Consider the following 26,564-nt stretch of genomic DNA (forward strand, 5'->3'; position numbering starts at 1 on the left):
CAAGCAGAGAAGCCCAGTGCAAAGTCTTTTGGCACCAGTGTGCTTGGAAGGTCACCAGAGCAACAGAGAGATTCTCGCATGAAGAGGTGGGAAGCTGAGAGGGGCAAGAGAGAGCCTGAGTGTTATCCTCTGGCCACAGCAAGATGAGACAAAGATGTGCTGGTCCCTGGAGGACTTGAGAGTTAGTAGATAAAAGAGATATCAGATTTCTCTAAGCCTTTCTAGAGGTGAAACAACGGCCTGGCAGTGTGAGAATGAAACCTGAAGGCAGACAAGAAAGGACATGTAGAGAAACATATTAATAATGAAGCCAATCAGACAAAATAAAGATCAATAGATTAGCAGTTGCCAGGGGCCAGTGGTGGGAGGGTTTGGATGCCATTATGATGAGCAACACAGGAAACCAGGTGGTGTGATATTTCTGGGCTTGGTTGTAGTGCTGGTTATATAAATCTGTACAGAAACTAAAATTCCTAGGAGTATACACACACACACACACACACACACACACACACACACAAATGTACACACATGTGCACACAGGCAAAATTGATTTCTTTCTCAGCATGTTCATATATGCATACATTTAAATGCACACCCATACATGCACACATTCATTCACATATATAGAGGCACACAAAACACATATTCATATAATGTTCCATATGCACACACACACACACAGATACACACACAGATACATGCATATAGATCACACACACATGCACACACAGGCACAAAAACACATAATGCACATGTACACAGATACACATGCCTGCATACATGCATACATGTACATGAACTCACAGAACCCACACCTGTATATGCACACACACATACACATATGCACACGCAATGGAGCACATGCATGCACAGACACACACAGGAGAGCACATGGTGGAACACAGTTTTATGCATGATTATGGTCCTAATAAATTTTCACAAGAGCTAAAATTCCTAGAAATATGTGCTTTGTTAAGAATGTCATTGAAATGTTGGTGAGAATTGTATTGAATCTGTAGATTGCTTTTGGTTATTTTTACAATATTTATTCTGCTACCCCATGAACATGAGAGGTATTTCCCATTTTCTAGTGTCTTTTCCAATTTCTTTCTTCAGTGCTTTATAGTTTTCATTATAGAAGATTTTTTCCTTCCCTGGTTAGCTTTATTTCTAGATATTTTGAGGCTATTTTGAATCAGATTGCTTCCTTGATTTCTTTCTCAGCATGTTCATTATTTTTGCAAGTGGATTTTGTGTCTTTGTTCTTTGCTGAAAGTATTTATTAGGACTAAAAGTTTTTCGGTAGAATCCTTAGACTTTTAGGGGTGTTTATATCATATCTTCTAAAAATAAGAATAATTTGACTTCTGTCTTTCCTATCCATATGTTCTGTTTGACTCTTGATTTATTTCTCTGCCTAAAAATTACAGCATTAATTTAATAAAAGCAGAGAGAGTTTGACACTGTTGTCTAATCTCTGACTTTAGAGAAAATGCTTTCAGTCTTTCCTGATTCAACTCTTCAAAGACTTACACACTGTAAGTGTGGGAGAGATACCTCAATGGATAAGAGCATATTCTGCTCTTGCAGAGGACCTGAGCTATATTACCAGCACCTCCATCAGACAGCTCACAACCACCTGTATCTCTAGCTCCAGGTGCTCTAACCCCACACTGCATGCACATATGCACAATATGCACAACTCCCATCCCCTCACATATACGCACACTTAAAAATAAAGTGTTATAAAGAGAAGATCAATGGCTAAGAAATATCTCAAAAAATATTTATTGTCCTTAGCAATTAGCAAAGTGAAAATCAACAAAGCAATGATGGCAAATGCTGGAAGTATTGTGGGAAAGGGGGAAGCTTCATTCACTGGTGATCGGATTGCAAACTGGCACAGCCACTCTGCAGTGCGAAGAATTCTCAAAAAACTAAAAAGAATTTTCAAAAAGATCATCGGCACAGCTCTACAACTAACTCCTTGACGTAAGAGTAAAAAACTCGACATCCTATTTCGTAGACACTCCATCAACCATTTTCACTGCTGTTCTCTATTTATAATAGCTTGTAAGTGGAAACAACCTTAATGTCCTCCAGCCAATAAATGGATAATGAGAATGTAGTTCACACACTAATGTAAAGCAGGATGAAATCATGAACTTTGTAGGGACATGGATAGACTGGATAAAGATCACATTGAGTCAGGCCAACTAGACCCAGAAACACAAACACAGCATGTTCTTCTTCAAGAAGTGTCTATCTCCAAATCTGCAGGTTTAAGTGATATCCTGCAGTAACTTTATAAACCAGGAAGGTTAAAAATATTTATCATTTCCAGGGTTGGTGGAAAGCATTAGGGAGTGGAATAGCAGGATGCACATGATCTGAGAGTTGAAATGAGAAAATGAATTAGAAAGGGGAAGGGAGATAAATATAGAAGGAGGAAGGAGGGTAAAAAGGAACATGGACTTTGAAAAAGTCATATTGAATCATACTATAAATTGTCTATCAAAAACCTATATTACACATAAATTGATATATAAATATATGTGTATATAGTTTAAAAGTTTTCCACCTGGGTTTACAGTACTTCCTCCATGAGCCAAAAATTTTCTAACAAAAACCTGCAAACCATGCATGGCAATCCTTCTTTTGCCTTGGTGGTCATAGACAATTGCCATTGCCTTTGATGGTCTCCAAGAGCTGGAAGATAAAGTCCTACTGTTAAAGATACCATGCATAGCAAACACAGAACCCAAAGGCCCCAGAGCTGGAATTGACCACCATATCTCCTCCCTGAGGACTAGTTTTCATGGTATTAGAAGGCACCATTTATGCTTCCAAAGGAGGCGACCAACAGTCCTGTCCAGCTATGATGTCTATGAACCGTAATGATCACTTGACATGTTTAACCTAAGATTCTAATAAAGGTACATACTTTAATGCTAACAAACAACAGCTCTCTCATTGGACTCAAGTTAATCAAGTTAAGAAGAGAGAATCATGCCTGGCACAGCAAACCTAGCCAACTTGCCAGAACTAGTACATGAATCTTGGAGGAGAAGAGACAATGGTGACTCTACTGCACCAGCATAATTCCTAGCTACATTCTAACTATTTTCCTTATGCCCACAGATAAGTGTAGACCTCGACTGTCATCAAGGAAGCCTCTCTTTGGAACAGATAAAGGGAGACCATAACAGAAAGACACAGACATTCAAAAGACTTACTTGTAGAGCTTATTTCCAAGTAATAAATCTATAAACCTGTTGGGAAAAAGAAGGCTTGGGGATCCCAGTGTTCCTCCTGCCATGCTGTGGGTAGTCGGCTGGGAAAGCTCTGGGTTCCTCCAGCTGGAAGTTGGGCCCGGCTGCTCATTAACTAAAAGCCTCTCCCCGGCTCCTCATGATTCTTCATAGCGGCGCGGCCCCAACACATGAGGAAGCCCTTGGGTTTCCAAAACTGGTTTATTCGCATGGCGGATGGTGAATGGATCTGGATGCATACCCCCATACACCCAGGATCGACCTGAGTTAAAAGGGGAGGGGAGAAGGGGGAGGGGCTGGGGAGGGATGTTTAATGGCTCCACCTCTGGCCTTCAGGTACCTCATTAGTATGTAAATCTCTCTAGGGCCTGTTCGAGCCCTCCACCTGTGTACATGACTGAACGGTGGAGGTGGAATGGAGATTAGACCTCCTGTTAGGCCCAACATAAACCAACTTCTGCTTCTAAGGCTCAAGGATTGTGAGAGCCAGAGGAATAAGAGTGAGCTGTGATGTAGGTGATGTAGCTTCTAAGAATATCAGAAACTACACCCATACCATCATACCAACATGAGCAAGGCTAAGGCAATCCACATGCTTGTGAGGATGGGGAAGCCCTCACTTCATCCTAACACAAAGAATTACAAACAAGGAATGCTGAGAATGGGAGAAAATGTTTTCCTTAACAAAGAGCATAGCAGTTGGTTATCAAATAACAAATCTTCAGCCCTGAAAACTTATACCTACAAGTAATATTATAGAGATTACTGAACAGGTTATTTTTATGCATTAGGGGTGGTGTGTGTGTGTGTGTGTGTGTGTGTGTGTGTGTGTGTGTGTAGAAACATTAATTTAAAAAAGCTGTGAGTTTAAAGATGGGATGTTACATATTTGAGAGAGTTTGGAAAGGAAAGAGAAAGGGAAGGGAGAAATAATGTAATTATGAAATAATCTCAAAAAATAAGATAAATAATTAAAAAACAAAAGCTAGGCATGTGATTTAAATTTGTTTAATTCTAACATGTCTACAGGATGATAATAGCCAGAGTTTGTGCGTTGACTCCTTAAGAGTTCATACACATACACACACACACTGAAAACAGAAAGACCTGTGTCAAAGTGGAAGATATCTGAGATGTCAACTACTCTGTGTCTGTCTCTATGTATGTAAGTATGTGTGTATGTATGTATGTGTGTATGTATGTATGTATCTATCTATCTATCTATCTATCTATCTATCTATCTATCTATCTATCTATCTATCTATCTATCATCTATCTATCATCTCTTACACATGTACACATGCACACACATGTGCACAACTTATCTTCCAGAAACCAAAGGAGAGGTGGGGTAGGAGACTAGCTTCATAGTTTTGCCCAAGTATTTTCAGATGTTTCAGCCCCTCCCCATGCTGCTGATGTCACCATCCATGGACAAAACCTACTTTATGAACAATTGCTGCTACTTCTAGGTGTGTTTAACTGCATCCTTGTTCTGTAATGGACCCCAATTTCCATGTGCAAACCTTTATTCCTCCAGTCAGATTGTAAACCCACCAGGAACCAGTACCATAGAGCCTGCACTCTGGGACTTTTTGCAGTGCCTAGGAAAAGACTGCTCTGGCAGATGCCTGCTGTAGCTTCAGCAGCTGTACCAAGATGAACAGAGGGCAAGGTGGCTCAAAAGCAGCATAGAGAGGGGTGGGGGTGGAGGGCTCAACACTTTTATTCCAGTTTTAATGCTGCTGGCACATCATATGTGACAGTGGCCTGTGGTAAAGAGATGTTTTCTCCCTCCAAGATAGTTTATTTTATGAAGAATGCATTCCTTTTGCAAGGCCACTGCTTATCTCTCAGAGACTTGCAAAGGTTGATTGATGAATGCTGGCATGTCCACAATTTCTATGTATGGTTTTCCACTTTAACATTATGTATAGCATAGAACAAATATGTGCTACGTTCTGACCTTAATGCTCCTATTAACTTCACTCTAGTGACACTGCATGTTATTCCTAATGTCTTGCTTTTAAGATTGTCACTGATTAGTAGTCCTTTCATCTAATGGGCTCTCATTGGTGGGCAATCTTTCTCTTTGCCAGTCACCTTTATTTTTCCCTGTAATTCCTCTGTGTACTTCTGGGGAATTTTCTATCATATTTCAAAGTTTTTCCTACTTTTAAGGTAACTCATAGGAACATAAAACAAGGGGCGTGCCTTTGAATTTCAGATGAGGGTTTCAATCTGACCTGACCCCAGGATCTCTGTGTGAATGAAGACCATGAGAGCATGAAGGAGCCTTAGTTGACTTAGAAAAAGCCCCTCTCTGGATTCAAGTATTAGATATCTTAATGTATCTAAACTGAGAGCCTGGCTTGGCAAGAGAATGATGAGCTAGATATCATCTCATATTTGTCCCTTGATGATGGAACTTTGTAGATTTAAATTGTATTAGCATATGTGTGGCAGTGTAGGTTGAAATTTTCCTTCATCTTCATGATAATTTCTCTCTGCTTTTCTTTGCTATTTTCTTCCTCTTTCATTCCTTTGCTCCCTCCTTCCCTTTTTTCCTTCCTCCCTTCATTCTTTCATTCTCTGACAGGATCTCATGAGTCTCACACTGGCCTTTGACTCCTATGTAGCTGATGAAGACCTTAAATTTAAATTTAAATTTCTGATGTTCTTGTCCCATGTGGGCATCATTGTGCCCAGTTGATACCATGCTGGTCACAGAATGCAGGACAGCATGACAATAAGGATTCTACCAGTCGATCTACACACCCAGCCCAGCCTTTTTTTAACTCTTTCAATTGTGTTTCAAATCTTTGCTGTTAAGTGCTACCTTTTAAAATTCATTTTCTGCATTAGAATTGGAAATATTTAATCAAGTTATATTGATAACTTGTAACTGCTCACTGTGTACTTGTAAGCAATTAGCCTGGTTTGAAGTTTACAGGGTGAACAGGGCACAGCAAACATCTGTTCTTATGTATGGGGCGACAGAACTCTAATTCAATTTGTGTGCTATTCTTGTTTAATGTCTTCATGGTGCATGTAAGTTTCCACTGTGGAAAATGCTTATTTCTAACTACCCATTTTCAGAAGTCTTGGGTTTTTTTTCTTGGCCATAAGCACTTGGCAATCTGAGAACCTTGTAATACTGAGCCTCTGATAAGAGTGGTGTTAACAGTAGAGTTTTTGAAACTTAATTGGAGGAAAATGAAATGCTTCTTGGTATAAAATGCCACTGTCCGGAAGATAAAATATGTTCCAAATGAACAGGGAGTATGTAAGGCATTGGGAAATGGCAGGCTTGTAGTTTTAGTTTTTAATGTGTATTTCATGAAAGGCGGGGTGAACGAATGCACTGTCCTCTGGATGGAATTCTATGTTGATTAAACCATTGTTGATGAGTCAGAGGACATTCCTAGGAATGGGTTTTTGTTCAGTTTTGTTTTTCTTTGTAGAGATGAGATACTTTATAGGACACCACAGTGCTCTCTACATTCTAGACTTCTGGAGGGAGCACACCTATGGGGGAAAAACATTTTCTAAGGAAGAAACAGTTTTATTTAAAATTTGCTTGTTCCTCTGTCTGTCTGTCTGTCTGTCTGTCTGTCTGTGTGCTTACACACACATGGGCACATGTTGCATGTACACATGTATAAATGAGAAGACCACACTGGGTGTTGCTACTGAGGTACCTTTAATTTTCTTCTCTTCTTTTTTTTCTTCCTTTGTTTTTTGTTTTTTGTTGTTGTTGTTGTTATGGTTTTTGCTGTTGTTGTTGTTGTTTTTGAGACAGTCTCTTACTAGATAAGAATTTTACCATGAAGGCTAGGCTAGCTGAACAGTGAACTCCAGAGATCTACCTATGTCTGCCTCTCATTTATACCTCAATGCCACTGTAAGCTCATATATGGGTTCTGAGGTTCAATCTCAGGTCCTCAGCCTCCCATGGCAGTGCTTTACTGAGTTCTCTTAGCAGTCCTACCTGTTACTCTTTAGACATTAAGATTCATTAGGCCAGGCAAAGGTCAGTCTACAAAAGCATTACAAAGTCTCAATCTCTTATAATATGACAATTGATAATGTCTTAATTTTATGTATTTCAGACATAAAATAAGACAGTAACTCTGGATGGTATTACATAATACAGCTAATGGTAGCTCTTGTCTACTGGCTGGGGATGGTTCTAGGTGTGTTTTCAGAGGAGAAAACCACATGAGGTTGTAGAGACAGCCATGCTTTGGATTTTCTTTAGTTAATTAGGCATGAGTTGTCCTTGGCTCTCAGATGAGGTGGTACATCATTCACTCTGTCCTCTATAAGGAGCTCCAGAAAGAATCTTTACCTCTGTTTTCTTCTTTACTGTAGTATCTTGAGCTGACACATGTCTGATTTTTATCTGAAAGGCCATGACTACTCTAGCACTTGGGTTCTCCCTATTACAAGGTTAGCCATAATAAATGTGTCTTCTCACTGAACTCCCCTGCTTTGAACAACTCCAAAGTATTGATTTATTATTTATTTATGATAATTCCAACTTAAAAGTATTACATTATTAAAAAATGATTTCAGGTGTATTTTTTTTTCATTTTGTAGAAAAAGTTGTACTTTAGGAAGTTCATTCCTTTATAAACATAATTAGTAATACTTTCAAATTTGATGTTAATTTATATTTAAGAACTTCTAATTATATCCACGCTGCTTTTAATATGAAATTATCTAAGTTTTTTAAAGTGAAATACTTATTGTTTCTCTAGTTTTGATGTTTTCTCTATAAAATCAAGGTTTCAAAAGTAACATGTATTTTAGGACATATAAATAGCCATTGTATGACCATTTTTCTCAGACTACTTAGGTATATGTAAAACATTGAAGACTATGCAATTTCCTGGAAGCCTTTTATAACATAAGCAGATATTTTTAAACTTCATGAGATTCTATGTCATATACTATTCACTATCCTTATTTTCTATATTCTTAAGTATTTTGCTCAAAATATCTTGATGAATGCTCTCTCTTCACTGGAGTGAAAGCATCAGCATAAAGATTTTCACTCAAGCTCACACAGAAAAGGGAGTTATGCAAATGATCACTTCAGCCTGCAGGCAGGGAGACATGCAAGGAATCTAAGCTCTACTGATTTTGCACATGAAGAAGCCTCACATAGTGGCCAAGAAGTAAAGAAGAGGAAAAACTGAAGTCATACTGTTTTGGTTCCTGTCATGTCTCCATCATATACAAATTATAGAATCTCAGATAGAACTTTGACAATTAAGTTTTTTATTAGAAATAAGAGGTCTGACCATCAGAGTTAACTCACAGTTTGATGTATTCACCAGGATTCTCCATGTGGATTGCATAGCAAACAAATTGATTGATATGTTTTAAATCCATATGGTCCTTGAGGTGTGGGCATTATACCCAAGAAGACACAATAATAACATTAGATCTTTTGATTTTCTTCTTAAAATATAAATATATATTACATAATCCAGATACCCTAAGAATAGTTGAATTGCTAAAAACAAGGAGGAAGGAGATGACAATTAAGGAAAAGATGCTCACAAGGACTTTTTAGAGAGGAAATAATTAAAGGGCACAGACACTGTAGGCCAAGCTGGATATTCTATTGAGGTTTGTTGGTAAGAGATCTCTTTGGTTCATATAGATAGCAACAACCTCCCTGTTTGATGGGTCTTTAGTGAAAGTATTTTGTCAATTGTATTCTTAAAATAATTATCTATACATGACTCAGAGAGTTCATTTTTCAGCATGCTAATCATAGATTTTTCAAGATTTACTAATTCTTAATGTTCTCCCTGATATCTTGGCCCCAGTTCTGTCTCAAAGCTGAGTCTATTGGATTCCACTGGAGATAAGCTACTAGATTAGACTTGGGGCCTGACAGTAACAGATTATCAGAGCAAGAAATGTAATAAATCAGAGGGAAGAAGTTTTGAAATGCAAAGGTTTGTATTTGTAATATGTAGACAAATTACAAATGGTTTTGGCTTAAAAAATAAGTCATGTATTTCTCTGTTCAGAAGAATGAACAATTCTGCACTTTTAAGTTGTTATGCATGGCCTCGTTCCTGTCCCTTTCAGTGACTCTCAGAGCCCTCCTTTGAAGTTGAAGTAACTTATTCAGTGTAAAGTGATTTGCAAATTTTAAGTAGCATGCACTAACAAGAACACAGCATCCAACAAGGCCTTCATTTTCCCTTCTGTTAAGGAGTGTGTGTGATTTACTTTAGAGATACATAGTTCTTTCTAGAGAGTCTAAAATAATCATGGCACACACATCCTGTTCTCCCTTTGAAGGGGCTGTCAGCACTGCAGTTTGAGGCTAGTTTCTCACAGGACTGTGGTATTTCAAAGGCTATTTCTTGTTATTCTTAGGAAGCCAAGTTCTGAGTCAGCAGAATGAGGGGCTGCCTTGCCTGATCCTCCCACACTGGCTTCCAGGCATTCTGTGAAATCTAAAACCATCGCCCAATTTGCTTCCGTTCTCAATGGCATCCATCCTCTTCCATTTCCTCCTTCCACTTCCTCATCTCAACAGTGGTTCTGTATTCTTCTCAGCACTTTTGCTTCCTTCTAGTTCATGCTCATTGGCTTCTGGGACATGTCATTATCTTTGCCCTTTATTAGCTGATGAGGAGAAATAGTTTGTAAGATTTGCACCTAGTGAAAGGTGAGTTTTGGTCCTACCTTTTCCCAAATTCAGGGTATTTATTATTATTATTATTATTATTATTATTATTATTATTATTATTATTATTATTATTGATGGAAATGTGTGTGGTAGACGGTATGTATATACATCTTTAGGAAGGGACTAACATTAACATGTAAAATTAAAATAATCACATAAACCACTTCATTTACTATCTCTTCTTCAGATTAGCCTAAAGCTGATCACAGGGACCTTTGTAGTCACCACAGCACCCCACACAGCTCCCCACACAGCACCCCACACAGCTCCCCACACAGCACCCCACACAGCTCCCCACACAGCTCCCCACACAGCTCCCCCTCTCCCTGCAACAACACTTCCTGATATTTTACCTTTCCAGTTGACAGTTTATATTAATTAAATTTGTTCTTTGGTAATTTCATCCATGCATATTGTGCATTTTATATTCTCAACCTCTCTTTTCTCAATCCTGCCCCTGTCATCATAGCCTCTTTTTAATACTTCCTCCAGCATGTTCATGCCCTGTAGCTTTTTAAACCCATTGAGTTTAACCAGGGCCATTTCTGTCACCCTAGGCTTGGATATCCATTACAGCATTAGGCTCACTACTGTGTGTACAACTGAGGATAAAGACCGCCTCTTGGCAGAATCTTCTAATAGCCAATATTTCAGCTCAGTAGAGTAAGCTTCCTTGAACCCACTTTCCATCCATAACTAGTTGTATACTAAGAGAGCCATACCTAGTCAAGTGCAGGTGACCACAGCTGCCTTGAGTTCAAGATAGCAATGGCTGCTCTTGATATTTTCAGAGTTACTTTTCTGTAGGTTTTATCTCGACAATTTTTTTTTAATAGCAGCAATGTATTCTTTTCCTAATTATTACTACAGTGGCAGATATTTTTCCATCCTCATTTTTGCTACAAACACAAAGTCATGGCAAAACCCAATGTTATAATACCGATTTAGAAAGATTGGAGCCGAGCTCCTTACATCACACATGTGATGGTGTGATGTCTCAGCTAAGGCATCTCAGGAAGTCCTGCTTACTCACATTCCTCTCAACTGCATTGATGATTAAAGGTGGGACTGAGGGGTAGAGAGATGCCTCAGCAGTTAAGAGCATTTATTATTTTTAGAAATCATCTTGGTTCAATTCTAAAACCCACATGATAGCTCACAATCACCTGTAACTTCTGTCTTCTGAGGCACAGGGTATGCATGTGGTATACAAACATGCATGCAGATAAAACATCCATCCACAGAAAACAAATAATTTAAACATATTTTTTAAAATCTATCTGAAATTATTATAATTCTTAGGTTAAAATGGAAGGTGATAGAAAACATTAAAATTAAAAATTTTTTAAGAGGTGGGATTGGATTCAAGCTTGATGCTCCATGCTTGATACCGAGCACATCACTGGTGTATGTTAGTCAATATTCTTAGCATCAATAACTTAAATAGGTGATTAGGGAAGACTCATTCTCATTTGACTCCTATTATTGTTTCCATAGACAATGAAGTCTTTCTTATAAAGTGCTAAAGAGGAGGGAGACTCTTGGACTGAACCTTCTTATAAGCCATGCTGTCCAGACAGAGAACATTTCTGCCTTTGGCCTCCCCACTAACTCTGTTCTTTCATCTGTCCTCCATACCTTCCTAAATTTAGCTCTTTGTCAGGACACTTTCTCATCCCTCTAAATCTCCTCGGGGCCTTCTCTCTCACCCATAATGTTTTTAATTTTATAAAGAGTGAAAAATATTATCTTGGGCCATTTCTTTTTCTTAATTCTTCCTTTGTTCTCTCTTGAGCTCTAAGCCAAATATCCAGAAAGCAAACAGAAAGAATACCTCAAAATGGGCTCAAAACTGAGACCATAAAATAATAAACACAATGTTCCACACATCTATACGTCTTTACGCACATAATTATTGGCTGCCGATTGCTCTATAAAGCTGCATTCAGACTTCATTTTTATTTTGAATACTGCTTTTTACTCTTCAGCAATAGAAAATGTATCCACGGACGGGCATTTTCTAATTGATTAAATGAAATGAATTAAATTTGGAAACTTTTGGACATGTGTCCAAATTTCACATAATTACTTCTAATTGCAGAAATTATTTTTCAGATATCAAATCTGCTGTATATACACACATCCTCCTGCCAAATTATATTGCACAGTACTTTGCCAAGAGAGTCACAATATGGCTAAAATTAAGCTTCATTAGGTGTAACAGGATGAGATGCAATTTCATTTTTAAAGCTGACTGTAAGTACTAGAAGAAAGATTTACTTTTATTCTGTCTACCAACTTAAAAGATTGATATATTATTTTGCAAATCCCAGTGGCAAAAGGTAACTGAAATAATGCATGCAGTTTCTCAAATGCAAAGAACTTCATGCTTCAAGCTGTGCTATTATTTATCTTTACCCTTCATCCATTTGACTGCCTTGGTCTGTAAAAGAGGCCATTTTATTTTAGCAGAAGGTGGATTGAGTTTCTGCCAAGTCAGTGTATTCCCTAAATGGATATGTCAGAGGCAATATTGTTTCTCAAAAATCATTTAGGAAGCAGCATTTTTACATAAGTAGGCTCTTTCATTAGTTTTGAATTAAATTTGGGCAATTGCTGTTTCTGTTATGGCTGCTTCTTGGAAAGCCCAAGCAATGAGGGAGTCCTATGTCCTTGAGTCAAAATTTCCTTTGGGGCTTATGATGTCTGTGTCAGGCTTGGAAGATTGGGATGGATATAACTTGTCTGTATACCTTCTTTGTGGGGGTTGATGATATTCACAAAATTGAATATTTTGCATAAAATCTATTGAAGATTGAGAGTTCAAATTATTTGAGGAAATTTAGAAAGAAGGTATGTTGATGTAGGTTCCAGAGTGTCTGAAGAAATGCATCTGGTTTGCATTTTTAGTCTTGAAAATGCTAGGGGAAAATATAGTCATTAATTCCCCAGATGCTTCTCATTGTCCTGAAGATAACGAGCATTTAATTATGCCATGACAGATTTACATTGACTGCTTTGTGAGTTTTTAAAGAATGTCTTGATTTTTTCATCTAATAATAGATACATTAAAAAAAAGAAGTATCTATTAGCTGCTATGATAACATTTTTTTTCCTTAGGCAAATGAATAAAAGGGGCTATAGACTAAAGGGGGGCTTGGAAATATTAATTATACTTAGCAAATTAATATTCTGTTTCATTTCAATTTCTGTTTGGAGGGTTAAAAACATAAAGCCAATTAGATCTTGTAGAACATCCATCAGTTGGGATAGAAGTGGGGTTCTCTCACAAATCTTTGCATCATACTGTTTTGTTAATTCAAATTAGTTGAGATTATAGCTGGATTTTATTTTAAAGGATAAATTACACAAGTGTTCATGTTGTAATTAGTAGTATAATTACTAATGTGGTAGTCACATGGCTAAGCACAACAGGAAGTTTTTTTCTTACTTACAGTACATTTTCCTTAAAACTCTACGTGCATCTGAAATCACCTTTTTCCTAAAGAAGATAATGAACTTTATTCCTTTCTGGAATTCAGAACAGTGCACATTTTGTAACACTGAGTGTATTACTACCAGCACATTTTGTCCCTTGCTAATTAGTAGTCTGTGTATCGAGTCATTCATTATTTAAGAAAACTGTGCAATCATTAGTAGCAGACTTCAACATTTCTTTTAGGCTAGGTCAATTTAATCATTTCTCACTACAAATGAAAAATTCCAGGTTAGGTACCAGAATATTCAAAATATTAATTACTACTGAATCTGAGCAATCACTTAAAATACAGTAATGTATTCCTCAGCATTGGGAAAGACTCTGATACATAGAGATCAGGCTTTATCCTTGTTAAAAGTTTTGAGGTGTTCTAATACTTAGGGGTCATTAGAAGTCTCTGAGAGAACTGAAATTGTTGGGTACAGAGGCCAAGCAGCCTATGAGACCTGATTAATGGTGTCTTCAGTCCAGCATGTGGTCAGCGTCAGGGAGGCAGAAAGCTTCCAGGAGGAAAATGCAGTAATAAAGGTTTTCACTGACCAGGGATTCACTGTGTTTGAGAAGACAGAGTTAGTTAACCATTTCAAAAGAAAGAGGGTAGTGATCAGGAAAGAAAAATTCCTACTTCAAACCCTCTAGCTAGAGTTTGACTCGGAGTAAATGAAGGCTTAATAACGTGTGAACTGTAGATCACCGAAGTCCAGCAGGATCCAACTCCATCCCACTCACTCCCTAAGATACCAGAATCAGAATATTCTTATTCATGAGTAAGGAATAAATAGTAACTAGTCTTCTGGGACAGAGCAAATTTGGGGTTCTGTATCTCCTCAGTGGGCCAGATCTGAGCCTAGGTGATTCTGAAGAAGTGGTATAAAGAAAAGTTTAGGTCTAGTTTAAAGGGTTAAATTGAGTCTGGCACATTCATAGGTTCCTTGGGCCTATCCTATCTCTGTCTACCTCTCATAGACTGTGGCTTATACAAAGGCTAGTCTGTCTTGACCAATGCCTTCATTTTATAGAAAGAAAATGAAAGACAGATGGAGTGAGGGGGGTGGGGGTGAGTTTGCCTCCTGGCCTGAGGCACAGGCTTTGCTCTCCTCTGGATTTGAGAATGAAATTGTACAAACCGCCTGAGTCTTTGGAGTTTAGTTTTTCAGTCAAATTGATTAATTAAACTCAAGTTAGCCCTCAAGCTAACATCCAGGGATAACAGTCAATAAGTGTAGAAGCATCCTGTTTGCCCTTCTCTAGTGTTCTGAAGCTGTTAAGTGCTTTCTGACATATTCATGATTTATTTCTGGAGCAAATGTGTCCTGGGGTGGGGCTTAGGGTCATGAAAGACCTGGGCTGACCCGGCCACATCGATTCTGTGCCTAAGTGAAGCATCTTAGACATTTCACCAGGGCTGGAAGAATTTATTGATATAGATTAAGACTAACTGTCCATCAAAGCAGCAGGTGCTGAAGAAAAATGACTGCTTTGACAAATGGTTTCACCCCATGCCTGGGTCTCTAATATGTCACTTTGGAGTCCCCAAGGAAATTACTTCCTGATCTTTTTCCAGGCAATTGTGACCCTCTCTACTTTGAAATCTTCTATTACATGCATTGTCTAACAGTCTACTAATTGACAGTTAAGTATTTATGAAAGAAGATTTCAGTACACGTAACCCCTTTAACCACTCTCAACTTCTCTTCAAAATTAAAGACATATATTTTAACTGTGGTTGTGGTGTCCTGACAGATTCAGCTTCAGGACATGTTCCCTTGTCTCTTTCTAACTGCAGTTCTATCTAAAAGCCTTTCCTGCCAGGCATTCTGGAAGCTTCACATGAGGTTTACTAAGATTTCACCATGTGCCTGATAAATACTTGCTGGTGGATGGAGAAGTGTCAGCTACTGTGCCAGTATCAGATGCAGAGATGTGGTAGCAAACCATTGACTCGCCTTAGAGCTGAGCTGTTTGGGGACTGTCTTAGCACTGGCATCTGATACTTCATCTGGCCAGTGTTGGAAGGAGGTAATCACGACAATAGAAAGACAGCAAAACACTTGGCATCTTGTGGTATCCTAGATACATTTGCAGTTTCCATCCAACCCCAGTGAGATATGATTTTATCAGAGATAAGATTTATAAGAGATAAGATTTATGAGATTTTATGAGAGGGTCTTGGTATGTTTCACTCATTATTCTAACTCCTCCATCAATAGCACAGTGTTTATACAAGCTGTGGGATTGAACACCATGCACCGATTATCAACTTTTCTGAGTCCAATAAGACAGAACTCATTCATATACAACATGTTTCATGATGCAGATGTGTTACTTACTGGTAAGTGGGATGAAAAAATTAAAATCTAACTTATCCTGACCCAGACTCCCAAGGTACAGAAAGCATATGGCTGTGTGCTTAGCTCTGCATGCCCCACCTGAATGTGGCCACCTTGGGTTTTATATGTTGGGGCACATGGCATGGTGTTGAGAGACACCTTGCTGTCAGATCACTGGTAGACAGTCTAGGCATTTTTGGCCAGTTCTTCTCTTCTTTCATGATGCAGAATTTTTAACACATTCTGTAGCTATTCTTCAGATGATAGACAAGCAGTTAGGGAAAACAGAGTCACTGATGGCTACTCGGACATTGTCTCCTCAATGGGCACTAGGGAATATCAAGTAAAAACATTACCTAGTAGAGTTATTTACAGCACAAACTCAGAAGCCAAACTGCCTGCTTCCAGATGTTATCTCTCTACCATTCCTTAGCTAGTTTTGCAGGCAAGTGAGCTAAAATTTTTAGAGTTATTTATATTATTTTTAATTATGTTTATGTCTCTCTCTGTGGTATATATGCATTTGAGTGCAATGCCCAGGAGGCCAGAAGGTGTCAGAGTCCCTGGATCTAAAGTTATATGGGGTTACGAGCCAACCATATAGGTTCATGGAATAGAATTTTGCAGTGTAATTGCTGGGCTATCTATCCAGCCTGTGAGCTAACGTTTCTATACTGTAGTTCTTTTATTTTAAAACTAGAGATATATTAAGAACACATATGTCAAAGAGAAGATTAAATGTGTCAGTGTGTGTTTGATGTTATAACCCATGCTTGGCATGAATTATGCGTGTTTAGTAAATAGAGTAATCAGCTGCCCTACTCACTTCGTTCTGATCTGCTGCATGGATTTCTTACTAGGTGGAAATAAGCACCAACACACATAAGTGAGGAGCCAAGCATACTTTCAAATTAAAGCACTGAGCTCGGTTGATATTTATTGGTGGGGTGCTCAGATGTTCAATCTCCTTCCTTTGTCTGGTAATCTATGGCTGATTTAATCTTGTTGGTAGAAAATGTCTTGAACATGGACACAATCCTAGAGTGCCTGCTTTAAATGGTGCTCTGGTAGTTTAGAAAGTCTGAGTTATCTGAATGTGAGTCTTGTGTAAATTGCCTTATTCTGAATCCAGCCATCTCATTGATACATCTCTAGTTTGGGTTCCCATCCCACTGACAACTGCAGTATGAACTTTGTTTAATCACTTCCCCTCATTAATATCCCTGGGCAGTTCCACTAACTCCTCCAGTATCTGCTCTCTCCTCCTCACCCTGACCCTGCTCCATGACAGACATATTTTCACATTTACATTGGCAATATATTTGTCCTTGACTTTCATTTTAAGTCAAATCAAATTGATTTGATGAACTTTAAAATTAATTTGAATATTTCAAACATTTAGATAAATATGCAAATAAAATATGGGTGTTGTTTTCACAACTCCTTCAGATCACTTTCAGTAGTGATTCAGACTATGTCTTTGTTCACTGTAACTCCAACCAGACACACTTAGCCTTTGTCTTTTTCATGGTGGCATTCATTTTCTATTTTGCTGTTGGTTTGGTTCTCATTCAAGTCTTCTCTGCCCAGAGTGATGATGGATTACAACCATCACTACATCCGATGCTTCTACACTGAGAGAAAGCAAAGAAGCTAAGGACGTGGCTGGACTCACCACAGTCCCCACCCATCACTTCCCACCTTTGAGGCATTTTCCATCTGCTCAACTGGATGAAAATGACACATGAGAAGTATTTACAGAATAGTACAAGCCACTCAGTAGATAAAGCTTCCAGACCTGCAGCTACTGCTCACAAAGTTTGGAATGCTTCAAAACTTTCTCAGTGTGAGGCAACTCCGTGTAAGAAAAGTAAACAGCTTTATATTTAGATGTTCTTTTTGATGTACATTTAAAGGATTAGTACATATAAATTGTCTTGAAAACTGTGTTTCATTAAGAGATGTTCATATAGCTTTTCCTATACTGAGATCACATTTGCCCTCCTCCTTCTGCTAGCCATTTTTTCCCTACATACATCATTGCTTTAATATCTTATTATATTTCTTGGGGCTCACATGGTTTACAGCTGGGTAGGCTGAGGACAACTTTGCTTCCCTGGTGGTATGCACAGGACCTTCCAGCACAATGATAACTAGCATAGGGGAATTCAAGGCTAGGAGATGTGAGTGGGTGGGTGGGGGGAGAACACACTCATAGAAGCAGGGGTGGGGTGGGATAGGGGGTTCCCGGGGGGGAAACCAGGAAAGGGGATAACATTTGAAATGTAAATAAAGAAAATATCCAATAAAAAATCCTGAAAGAAAGAAAGAAAGAAAGAAAGAAAGAAAGAAAGAAAGAAAGAAAGAAAGAAAAAGAAAAAAAGAAAACTAGCCAGTAGGATGGTGCTTCTAGGCTGATACCCTCATGATTTGTCCATATTCTCTGACTCAAGTATGCAGAGGATAAACAAGAGCAATGACAACAGTCTTTGATATTTAAGGATGTTTACTGAACCCTTTTTTTAATCTATCTATCTATCTATCTATCTATCTATCTATCTATCTATCTATCTATCTATCTATACTTTCAGAAATTTCTACAGTAGTAGGTCCCCATATGGTATTTTTAAAGTTATTTAATGTAAGCTTTCCCTTCCTATCCTCTCTCTTCTACCCTGTCTACCCCTCCCACCCCATGCATGTATCCCTTCATGTTCCATTATCCCCTATCTTAGAGTCTACATTCTATTTCCCTTTCCTTGAAATCCCCCTCTAGCCACTCTCCTATTGATGTATACATAGGCCAGTTCTACAATTCACCTATAGTAAATACTGCTGCAATAGACGTAGACACATGTGAATTTTTAGTGTGTTGTTTTCAGGGGCTCCAGTTTCCACTGTTAAATTTACACAAAGGCCAAGAACTTTTGGTCTTGCTTACATCTTGTGGTTTTTTTTTTTTTTTTTTTTTTTTTTTTTTTTTTTTTTTTTTCTGAAAATCTACAGGCAGAGGTCAGGAAACACCACAGATGGACACATAGTGAGTGCATCTTAAAGGGACCAGCTCAGGCCCCAGTCTGCACACCTCAAAGCACTCCCCTTTGGAGCCCTGAACCTCTGGGTAAACCAGTTAGGAAACTGCTTTCTCAAGCCAGAACTGCAGTCAGGGTCCCATTTTTCTTCTTGTTCCAAGAGCCATTTTTCTTCTGTCTTTGCCAGCTCCACCCCTCTGGGGAGTCACAGCAGTAGATTGGTTATGCTAAACACTGCACCTTAGGGGTTCGATTTTGATGTTTTTCACAGATCCCCAGTCATTTATATAGTTAAGATAGACTCTTCCTGAAACTTCACCAGGCCATTTAATTCTGTTTTAAATCATACCTCTGGATAATTTGTGTCTGTGATATTTCCTCTGTTCTCTTAAATTCCCCGGGAGTCCTTTGCAATTCAGGAATCTCGAGTGCATGCCCTCTGTCTCTGTCTTTTTTCTATACTCACCTCAAAGGCTGATAATGTAGAACTAAACATTCATATGAGAAAATGTTTGTCTTGATTGCATATACTGTTTAGTATCATAAGCCTGCTAAAGAGATGAGCAATTTTAGGAAAGCCCCAAAATGTGACATAGCATTTATGTTCTTATCTTTTAGTCTCTAGGCCCGTGGAAAGTACGTTATGCTTGGGTCCTGCCCCCTCAGCCTCCCAGCTCTGCAATGTCCCTTGCTCAACGGACTGCATTGTATCTTCCTGGTCAGCCTGGGGCCCATGTGTTTATGAGAACTGCCATGATCCTCAGGGGAAGAAAGGTGAGTGTTTATACGCATGTTTCATTCACTTCCAGTGTACACATCTAAGCCTCAGAATAATCAGCTTAAGACAGCATTTGTTTGTATTTAGATAACTGGCTCAGGCTTGGCAATGTTCGGTTATTAGGGAGACAGCTGAGGACATTTCTGTGAAGCACAGGGTCTGACCTTGATTGACTTTTATGTTAGGCTCAGAACTGAGTGAAATAATTGCTACTCAGTTGGAAATAATGTTGTTCCTAGTGATTCAGCTAGTTGGTAAATTGCTGGCCTAACACACACAAAGCCCTGGTTTCAACTTACAGTACTACATAAAACCAGGCTTACTGGTATATGCTTTTAATCCCAGCACTGAGATAGTTGAGATGCAAGTATTAGAAATTCAAGGCTATTCTTGGCTATAGAATGATTTACAGTTTAGCTTGAGCTACATGAGATCCTGTCTCAAATACAAATATAACCTATTGTTTCTTGTGAGTAATGGTTCCACTAATATCCCATGACATGATTCATTGTGATCACACTGGAAATCAATTATGTTTGGTATAGTTATATTTTCAGATTCTCACATTTAACATTTGGCCTTATATTTTAATAAGGGACATTAAAAATATGTGTGTGTATTATATTGGTTAGTGTTTAGTGTCCGTGGGCTTAAAATAACATCTTCAATTATTGTTACTTACTTAGCCATTGTTATCTAGTTTGCCCCATTTTGGATTTAAAATGTCCATTCCCACCCCTAAAAGTCCATTCCAGAGGCATCTTTCCATCCTTCACTGACCTTTTAGTTTCCATCAGTGTCTTTTCTCCTTGCATGTTGTACTAAGAAGAAATATTCCTTTTATTAATATGAAGAGAAATAAGATCCGATGGCTTACCAGATGGTAGGCTGTGTTGACTCGACTCTAATCCTACTTTACATGCAGAGAAATACCACATGCCCAACTGTTGAGTGCAATGAACCTTGTGCCCCCATCTGTGAAAGACAATGCATTTCTATTAGAATCTCATGTGATTGTCATCCATGGCTTGCTCTGGGAACACACATGCTCATGTTCATCCCTAGGTTACATGGATTTCACTTTGTTCTGCCTCTTACTGTAAAGGAAAAGAGGAAGAACAGTATTGAATCTGGGACAAGAGAACACTAACTTTAATTTTTCTCATCAATTTATAGAAATCATCTAAGCTCCTGTATGAAATAAATATCCTTATAAGTTCATGTGTTCAAACACTATTTTTCTAGCTGGGAGTTCTGTTTCTGATGCTGTAGAACCTTTGGGATGAGAAGAACAGCTAGAACAGATGAGGAACTGGGGACACATATTTAAGAACTAAAGATCCACCACTCTTCCTGTTCTATCTTCTACTTCAAGATTCAGCTACCATGGACAGAGCCTCTTTAGCCACCATACTTTCCCTAGCATGTAAGCAGCTTCCTCTGAATATGTGAGCAAGAGTAAATCTTTCCTCTCTTTGGAAAGTTGCTTTTGTCATATATTTGCTCGTAACAATATGAAACTAAATAGTACATAATATAACCTCCAAATCCTCTGCGTTGCTTCTGGTTTTTTTTGACACAGAAAAGTTCCCATTAGCAATAATAGCACAATTGTGCTCCATACATAATTAGAAGCCATCAGTTTCTTAAAGATGTGCATGATATTTCTTCGGGTGACTTACATGCTCTTAGAACCTAGATTGGTCCTCCTGTATTTCATTTGTACCATGCCAGCTTTTAAGGTAACCCCCTCAAAAGCTAAAACACTTCAGACTTTACCAAGACTGAAATAACTGTAAATTCTCACTGCATGGTGTGTCATTCTTCTTTGCTTTCAAAGATGTAGATGCACTCAACACACCAAGTGAACCTCATCTTACTTAGGACACCTATAGATGTAGATAACATGAGCCCAGTTCATATTGATTTCAAACCAGTGAAGAGACCTATTAAATCATATAACTAAAAACAGAATGGCTGCTGGGATAACACTGAATACTGTCAGGGGCTCTCGACTTTCCCATTCCAATCTTTCTACTTTGCAGCTCACCAAGTGGCCATCTTCTCATCCCATCATTCTCTGTAGTAGGTTGAGCTTGATAAACAATCTTCATAGATCAAAGCTCAGCAAGAAATTTCATTTAAGATAATAAATAATGCAGTAGAGAATGTTTCCTCCAGTAGTTCCAGGAAGAGTTCTGAAGAGGAACCCCATACCATGGCTCACTTCTTAACACTCTCTGATCAGGGGATGGAGCTTGAGTGGTTAGGCCCTAAGCTTATGTTCCCAGAATGCTGAGTGTTAGCTGCTCTCAACCTTCACTGACTGAGAACACAGAAGAGGAAGGGGGGGAGCGCGGAATTATGGCCTTCTTAATGATATTTTAAGGTATTAAAAGTAGTTCTGGACCTACATGTTAGACACGATTACTTGATAGATATTAAATTGTCAGTCTTCTTGTTTTGCTCCATCAGCTTATTTATGGCAATTTGGAGCATGTCTTTTCCTATTTCTCTCGAGCCAAAATTTACACACACACACACACACACACACACACACACACACACACACACACATACTGGGGAATTCCTCTTTTAAATTTTATCTCAGTCTTCCTTCTCTAAAACTCAAACACATTCCTGGAATACATGGGGAAAGCATGTAACTCTTTCTCCTTATATACTCTCTCAATATATCTATATGTAGAACTCTCTCCCCAGTGAATGTTATTCTGAGTGTGTTACATCCTGAAAATATATGTATATCCATCTTTCATGATTGTTGAAATTTGTCCCCTGAAAGATGTGCTCAATTTATAACAACACATATGTGCCAGAAGTAATTATGACGGTATTTGCAAAAGGGTCATTGCCAATGTAACTGAATTAAAATGAGATAATACTAAGGAAAGGTAGCCCTATCAGAATGATTGATGTTCTTATGAACAGCAGAACTTTGGACAGAGATGCCTGCTTAGAAAGAAGAGTATTATGTGAGGATGCAGAGCCGTAAAAGAACAAAGAAGAAAGTCACATGAAGAAGGATTGAGACACTGTAAACCATAGTTGTACACACCAAAGAATATCAAAAATTAGAATCCGACAGAAGCTGGGGAGGCATTGAACCCATCCTTCCCAGGGCTATGCAGAAGGAATGTGGATTGTTTCTTGATTCAATGTTGCTAATCTAGAGAAGTCTGAGACAGTATATTTTTGTCTTTATAAAATTTCCATGTTCTTGAACTCTACTAAGATAGTCTCAGAAGATAGATTCTCCACTTATCTCTGCATTAGTATTGTTGTTGCTAAAAGCATACAAATAGTCATAGGATGCCAAACTAGGAGAATGGGGAAGTAGATTGATTTGTCTAACATCCTATTGTGATGTAATGGATAATCTTGGTCATGGGAGTAGCTCAGTTGCTAAAGTCCTTCTTTAAAAGCTTGAGGGACATAGTTTGATTCCAAAGAACTCATATGCAAAAAAATGTAATGCATAATGGTCCTCACATAGAATCCCTGGTGCTGGGAGGCAAAGAAAGACAGAGCCCTGGGTCTTACTGGCTAGCCCACATATTCTACTTGGTAAGCTCCAGAACAGTGAGAGACCTTGTCTCAAAAACCAATTTAGACAGCATCTGAGAAACAAGAGCAGAGATTGTTCACAAGCATTCAAATATGTGCATCTGCATAAACATGCACATATTCATAAACACACACACACACACAAATAAATGAGCCCAACAACCATAGTTAAGCCATAGGTGACTCCAGTGTTCTCTTTTTTTCTAGTACAGTATATTTTAAAACACAAAGATCCATCAGTTCATTTTCTTCATAAGCCTAAAGACATTTGGACCAAGGTGCAAATCCAGTCTTGAGAATGGAAAGAATCTTTCAGTTGTGCACTGAAGTGCCAGGTAGAACATGCATTTTGCCCCAAGAAACAGTTACTTTCCGAGACTTACTTAGTCTTGAGTTCCGAAAGACTAGGTAGGGGCAATGGAAGTTATGACCTGAAGGTGAAGGAGTCCTGCAGCCCTTGGGGACATGATAGAGTCATTGTTAATACCTTTGCTTTTATAGAGCTTAGGCCAAACAGGTGACTTCAGTGTACAACTGGAAGATGGCTTCTTTGTGTGGTACTGTCACCACAGTCAGGAATAATGGACAGCATTTGTGATTGTTATTCAGGGATAGGAGTTTACTATTTTAAAATAATCTCCAGTAGCAGAGAGAAATCAGTCCTGTAGGTCTTGCTGAAACCTGGCAGGACCACCTGCCTCTAATTCCTCTTGGGAAAAATAGGGAATGGAATTCTTTCTCTGGGGAAATAAGTCTGTGCCTACAGGCAGACCAAGTATGTACTGGGGATAGGAGCAATCATCTTGTTATTTCTACCAACTGGTGAGGATAGAGTCTGTATTCTCTCTTTTCTCTATTTCTGTCCCATGATTCTGTAGGGACTGGACCAGTCACTGATTGGGACACAGTAAATATGACTTAGAATCTACAGTGCCTGAATACACAATTCATATATTAAGTGTTGAAAAAAAAAACAACCCTGGAATGGCATTGTGGTGTGTAGATCTGCATCTGAATTTCCTCCTCAAGAAATCCAATCAACACATTAGCATAAATCCAAAATATGGATACATTCCTGGCTACTTAATACCCTTATATATAGATATACAGGTCCATATTCATATAGGAATACTCTTTAATAGTTACACATATATGTATCTATTATAGAGGGGAAAGTAGATGATTTGATGGAAAGTCAAGCATCAAGAAGGAAGCAGACTTGGAAAGGTGAAGACCTTTGTCCAATACACATGTCCCTCTGATCACCAGGCTTTTCCTTATTTTATTCTATTCTCTTTATTCATATTTTAAAAACAGAAAGAAATAAGGGAACCGGATGCTAGGAAATGTATTAGCTGATAGAATAAGCTGTTATAGAAATTATCTTTATATGGCTCTTGTTCTCTGTCAGACACCCCTCAGTCAGGCATCATCTAAGGCTCATGACTGACAGCTACTCAAAGTGCATTAGAAAATCAGTCAGTGTTCACAAGCTCTGCCCCTCCATCATGTCAGTGACAGACAGACAAGGGGAGCAGCACTTGGCAGGTTGGTGCTTGTCAAGTGTGGCTGGGACACCTTCTAGCAGAATTTAAATTGGATCAGGTCGTATTGTTTATTGTTTTATCTCTGAGATACTCCCATAGCCTTACAATTAGAAAAATGCAAAAGACAATTGGCCTGAAGAAAATGCTGGTGGATGAGCCCCACACTTAGGTGTGATGCAGTTTTTAAAAATCCCTTTTGATGCATAGATTTACTTGACACCCTTGTTCCTTGCACATAAGTTTTATGAAGGCACACTTCTGAAGATGAGGCTGATAGAGAGGTCTTCATATGTAGCATCCTAATAGTTACCTACCTCCACATGAGACTTCAAGGATTTCTCTCTGCTCTAATAAGGTGTGTCCCCAACCACAGCACAGAAAATGCTCCAACGTTCCTACAGGCAAAGATATTTTTAATTGGAGACACTAGGACTATTCTTAAAAAGTTTTTTTATGTTCTGAAAAATTAATGGAGACAGCAACTGAGGTCAGAAATCACTGACATGCCTCAAATCTAATTTTATAATGAAAACATTTCTCATTTCCATTGTTGCTTGCTGGGTTGGCTCTAATGCTACATTCACTTAAATCATATAAAAATCATTTGGTTTTAGTAAAAATAATATCCATGTTACACAGGTCTTTCTCTTCCCCATTTAGATGTGTATCAGGCTAGATACCCCTTTTTGCCTCTATAAATACCTGTCTGAATCTATACTCAGGGTTGCCCCCTCACCCCATTCTGCTGCATCAGAGATGAAGCCCAAGCTCAAGTTTGAATAAACCCCTTCCCACTCTCCAAGGTTAATATAGCCCTTGTTCACCCCAGATAAAGTGTACAAGCTAAAAAAAAAAGTTTTTCTCTTCCATTTGTGTGTGTCTGACAGTAGGCTACACCTTCTTCTTATGCAAAGTATTGAAAGCTTCCATGATGACTTTACTGTATCAATGCTTCTTATTTTCTGTGGTATAATAGACTGGGAAATAATCATACTATAAAATGCACTTATTCTCTCTCTCTCTCTCTCTCTCTCTCTCTCTCTTTCTCTCTCTCTCTCTCTCTCTCTCTCTGTCTCTCTCTCTCTCTCTCTCTCTCTCTCTCTCTCTCTCTCTGTCTCTCTCTCACTCACTCTCACTGTCTCTCAGCTGATAGCTGAAGAAATGGCATTAAAGAGTTAGTCTAGGGGAAAGGGAGGATGCCTGATTCAGTAAAGAGCTTATCATACAAGCATGGTGGCTTGAGTTCAATTCCCAGAAACTACGTAAAAAAGTCAAGTATAGTAGTGCACATTTGTAATCCCAGTGGGAGCTACTAGAGACAGACTAATTCCCAGGGCTTTCTGGCCAGCTAGTTTAACCTTGGAGAATCATAGGCCAATGAGATACCTTGTCTCAATAAACAAGGTACTTTTAAACAATGAAAACCAAGCTCATACTCTGTCCTACACACAAGTATGTGCATACACACATATACTTCAAACATATTTTGTTCTTTGGCTCAGTGTCCTTATCCATCATCCAATCATGCCAAAGACAACCCAGAAAATGCCATTCTTAGCATTCAGTAAGCTTCTGCCATCTGTATGCAATCTGCTGGATATGTCTTCTAGCCTAGTCCCATGAGTTATCATGGAGACAATGTTATTTTATTCATGAACAGCTCCATGGAAGCTCACATGGACACTACTATTCTATCACATAGCAGAAATACAGTCTTCAGACTTTGATATATCCATGAGTCTCTTTAATTCTTCTTTGTCTTCATCTAAAAGATGTTGGCTACCCTTCTGCCATCTT

At 38.5% G+C, this 26,564-nt stretch overlaps 1 protein-coding gene across 1 annotated transcript in view; it reads left to right on the top strand.

The window, feature by feature from the left end:
* Positions 1-26,564, top strand: part of Thsd7b (thrombospondin type 1 domain containing 7B) — an 839,715-nt gene that overhangs the window by 347,771 nt on the left and 465,380 nt on the right. Inside the window, exon 6 of the mRNA XM_076941097.1 lies at positions 19,476-19,631. Coding sequence (XP_076797212.1) covers positions 19,476-19,631 — 156 coding nt within the window. The remainder of the gene's footprint in view (positions 1-19,475; positions 19,632-26,564) is intronic.

This window comes from Arvicanthis niloticus, chromosome 10 (genome assembly GCF_011762505.2).
Source record: "Arvicanthis niloticus isolate mArvNil1 chromosome 10, mArvNil1.pat.X, whole genome shotgun sequence".
NCBI lineage: Eukaryota > Metazoa > Chordata > Mammalia > Rodentia > Muridae > Arvicanthis > Arvicanthis niloticus.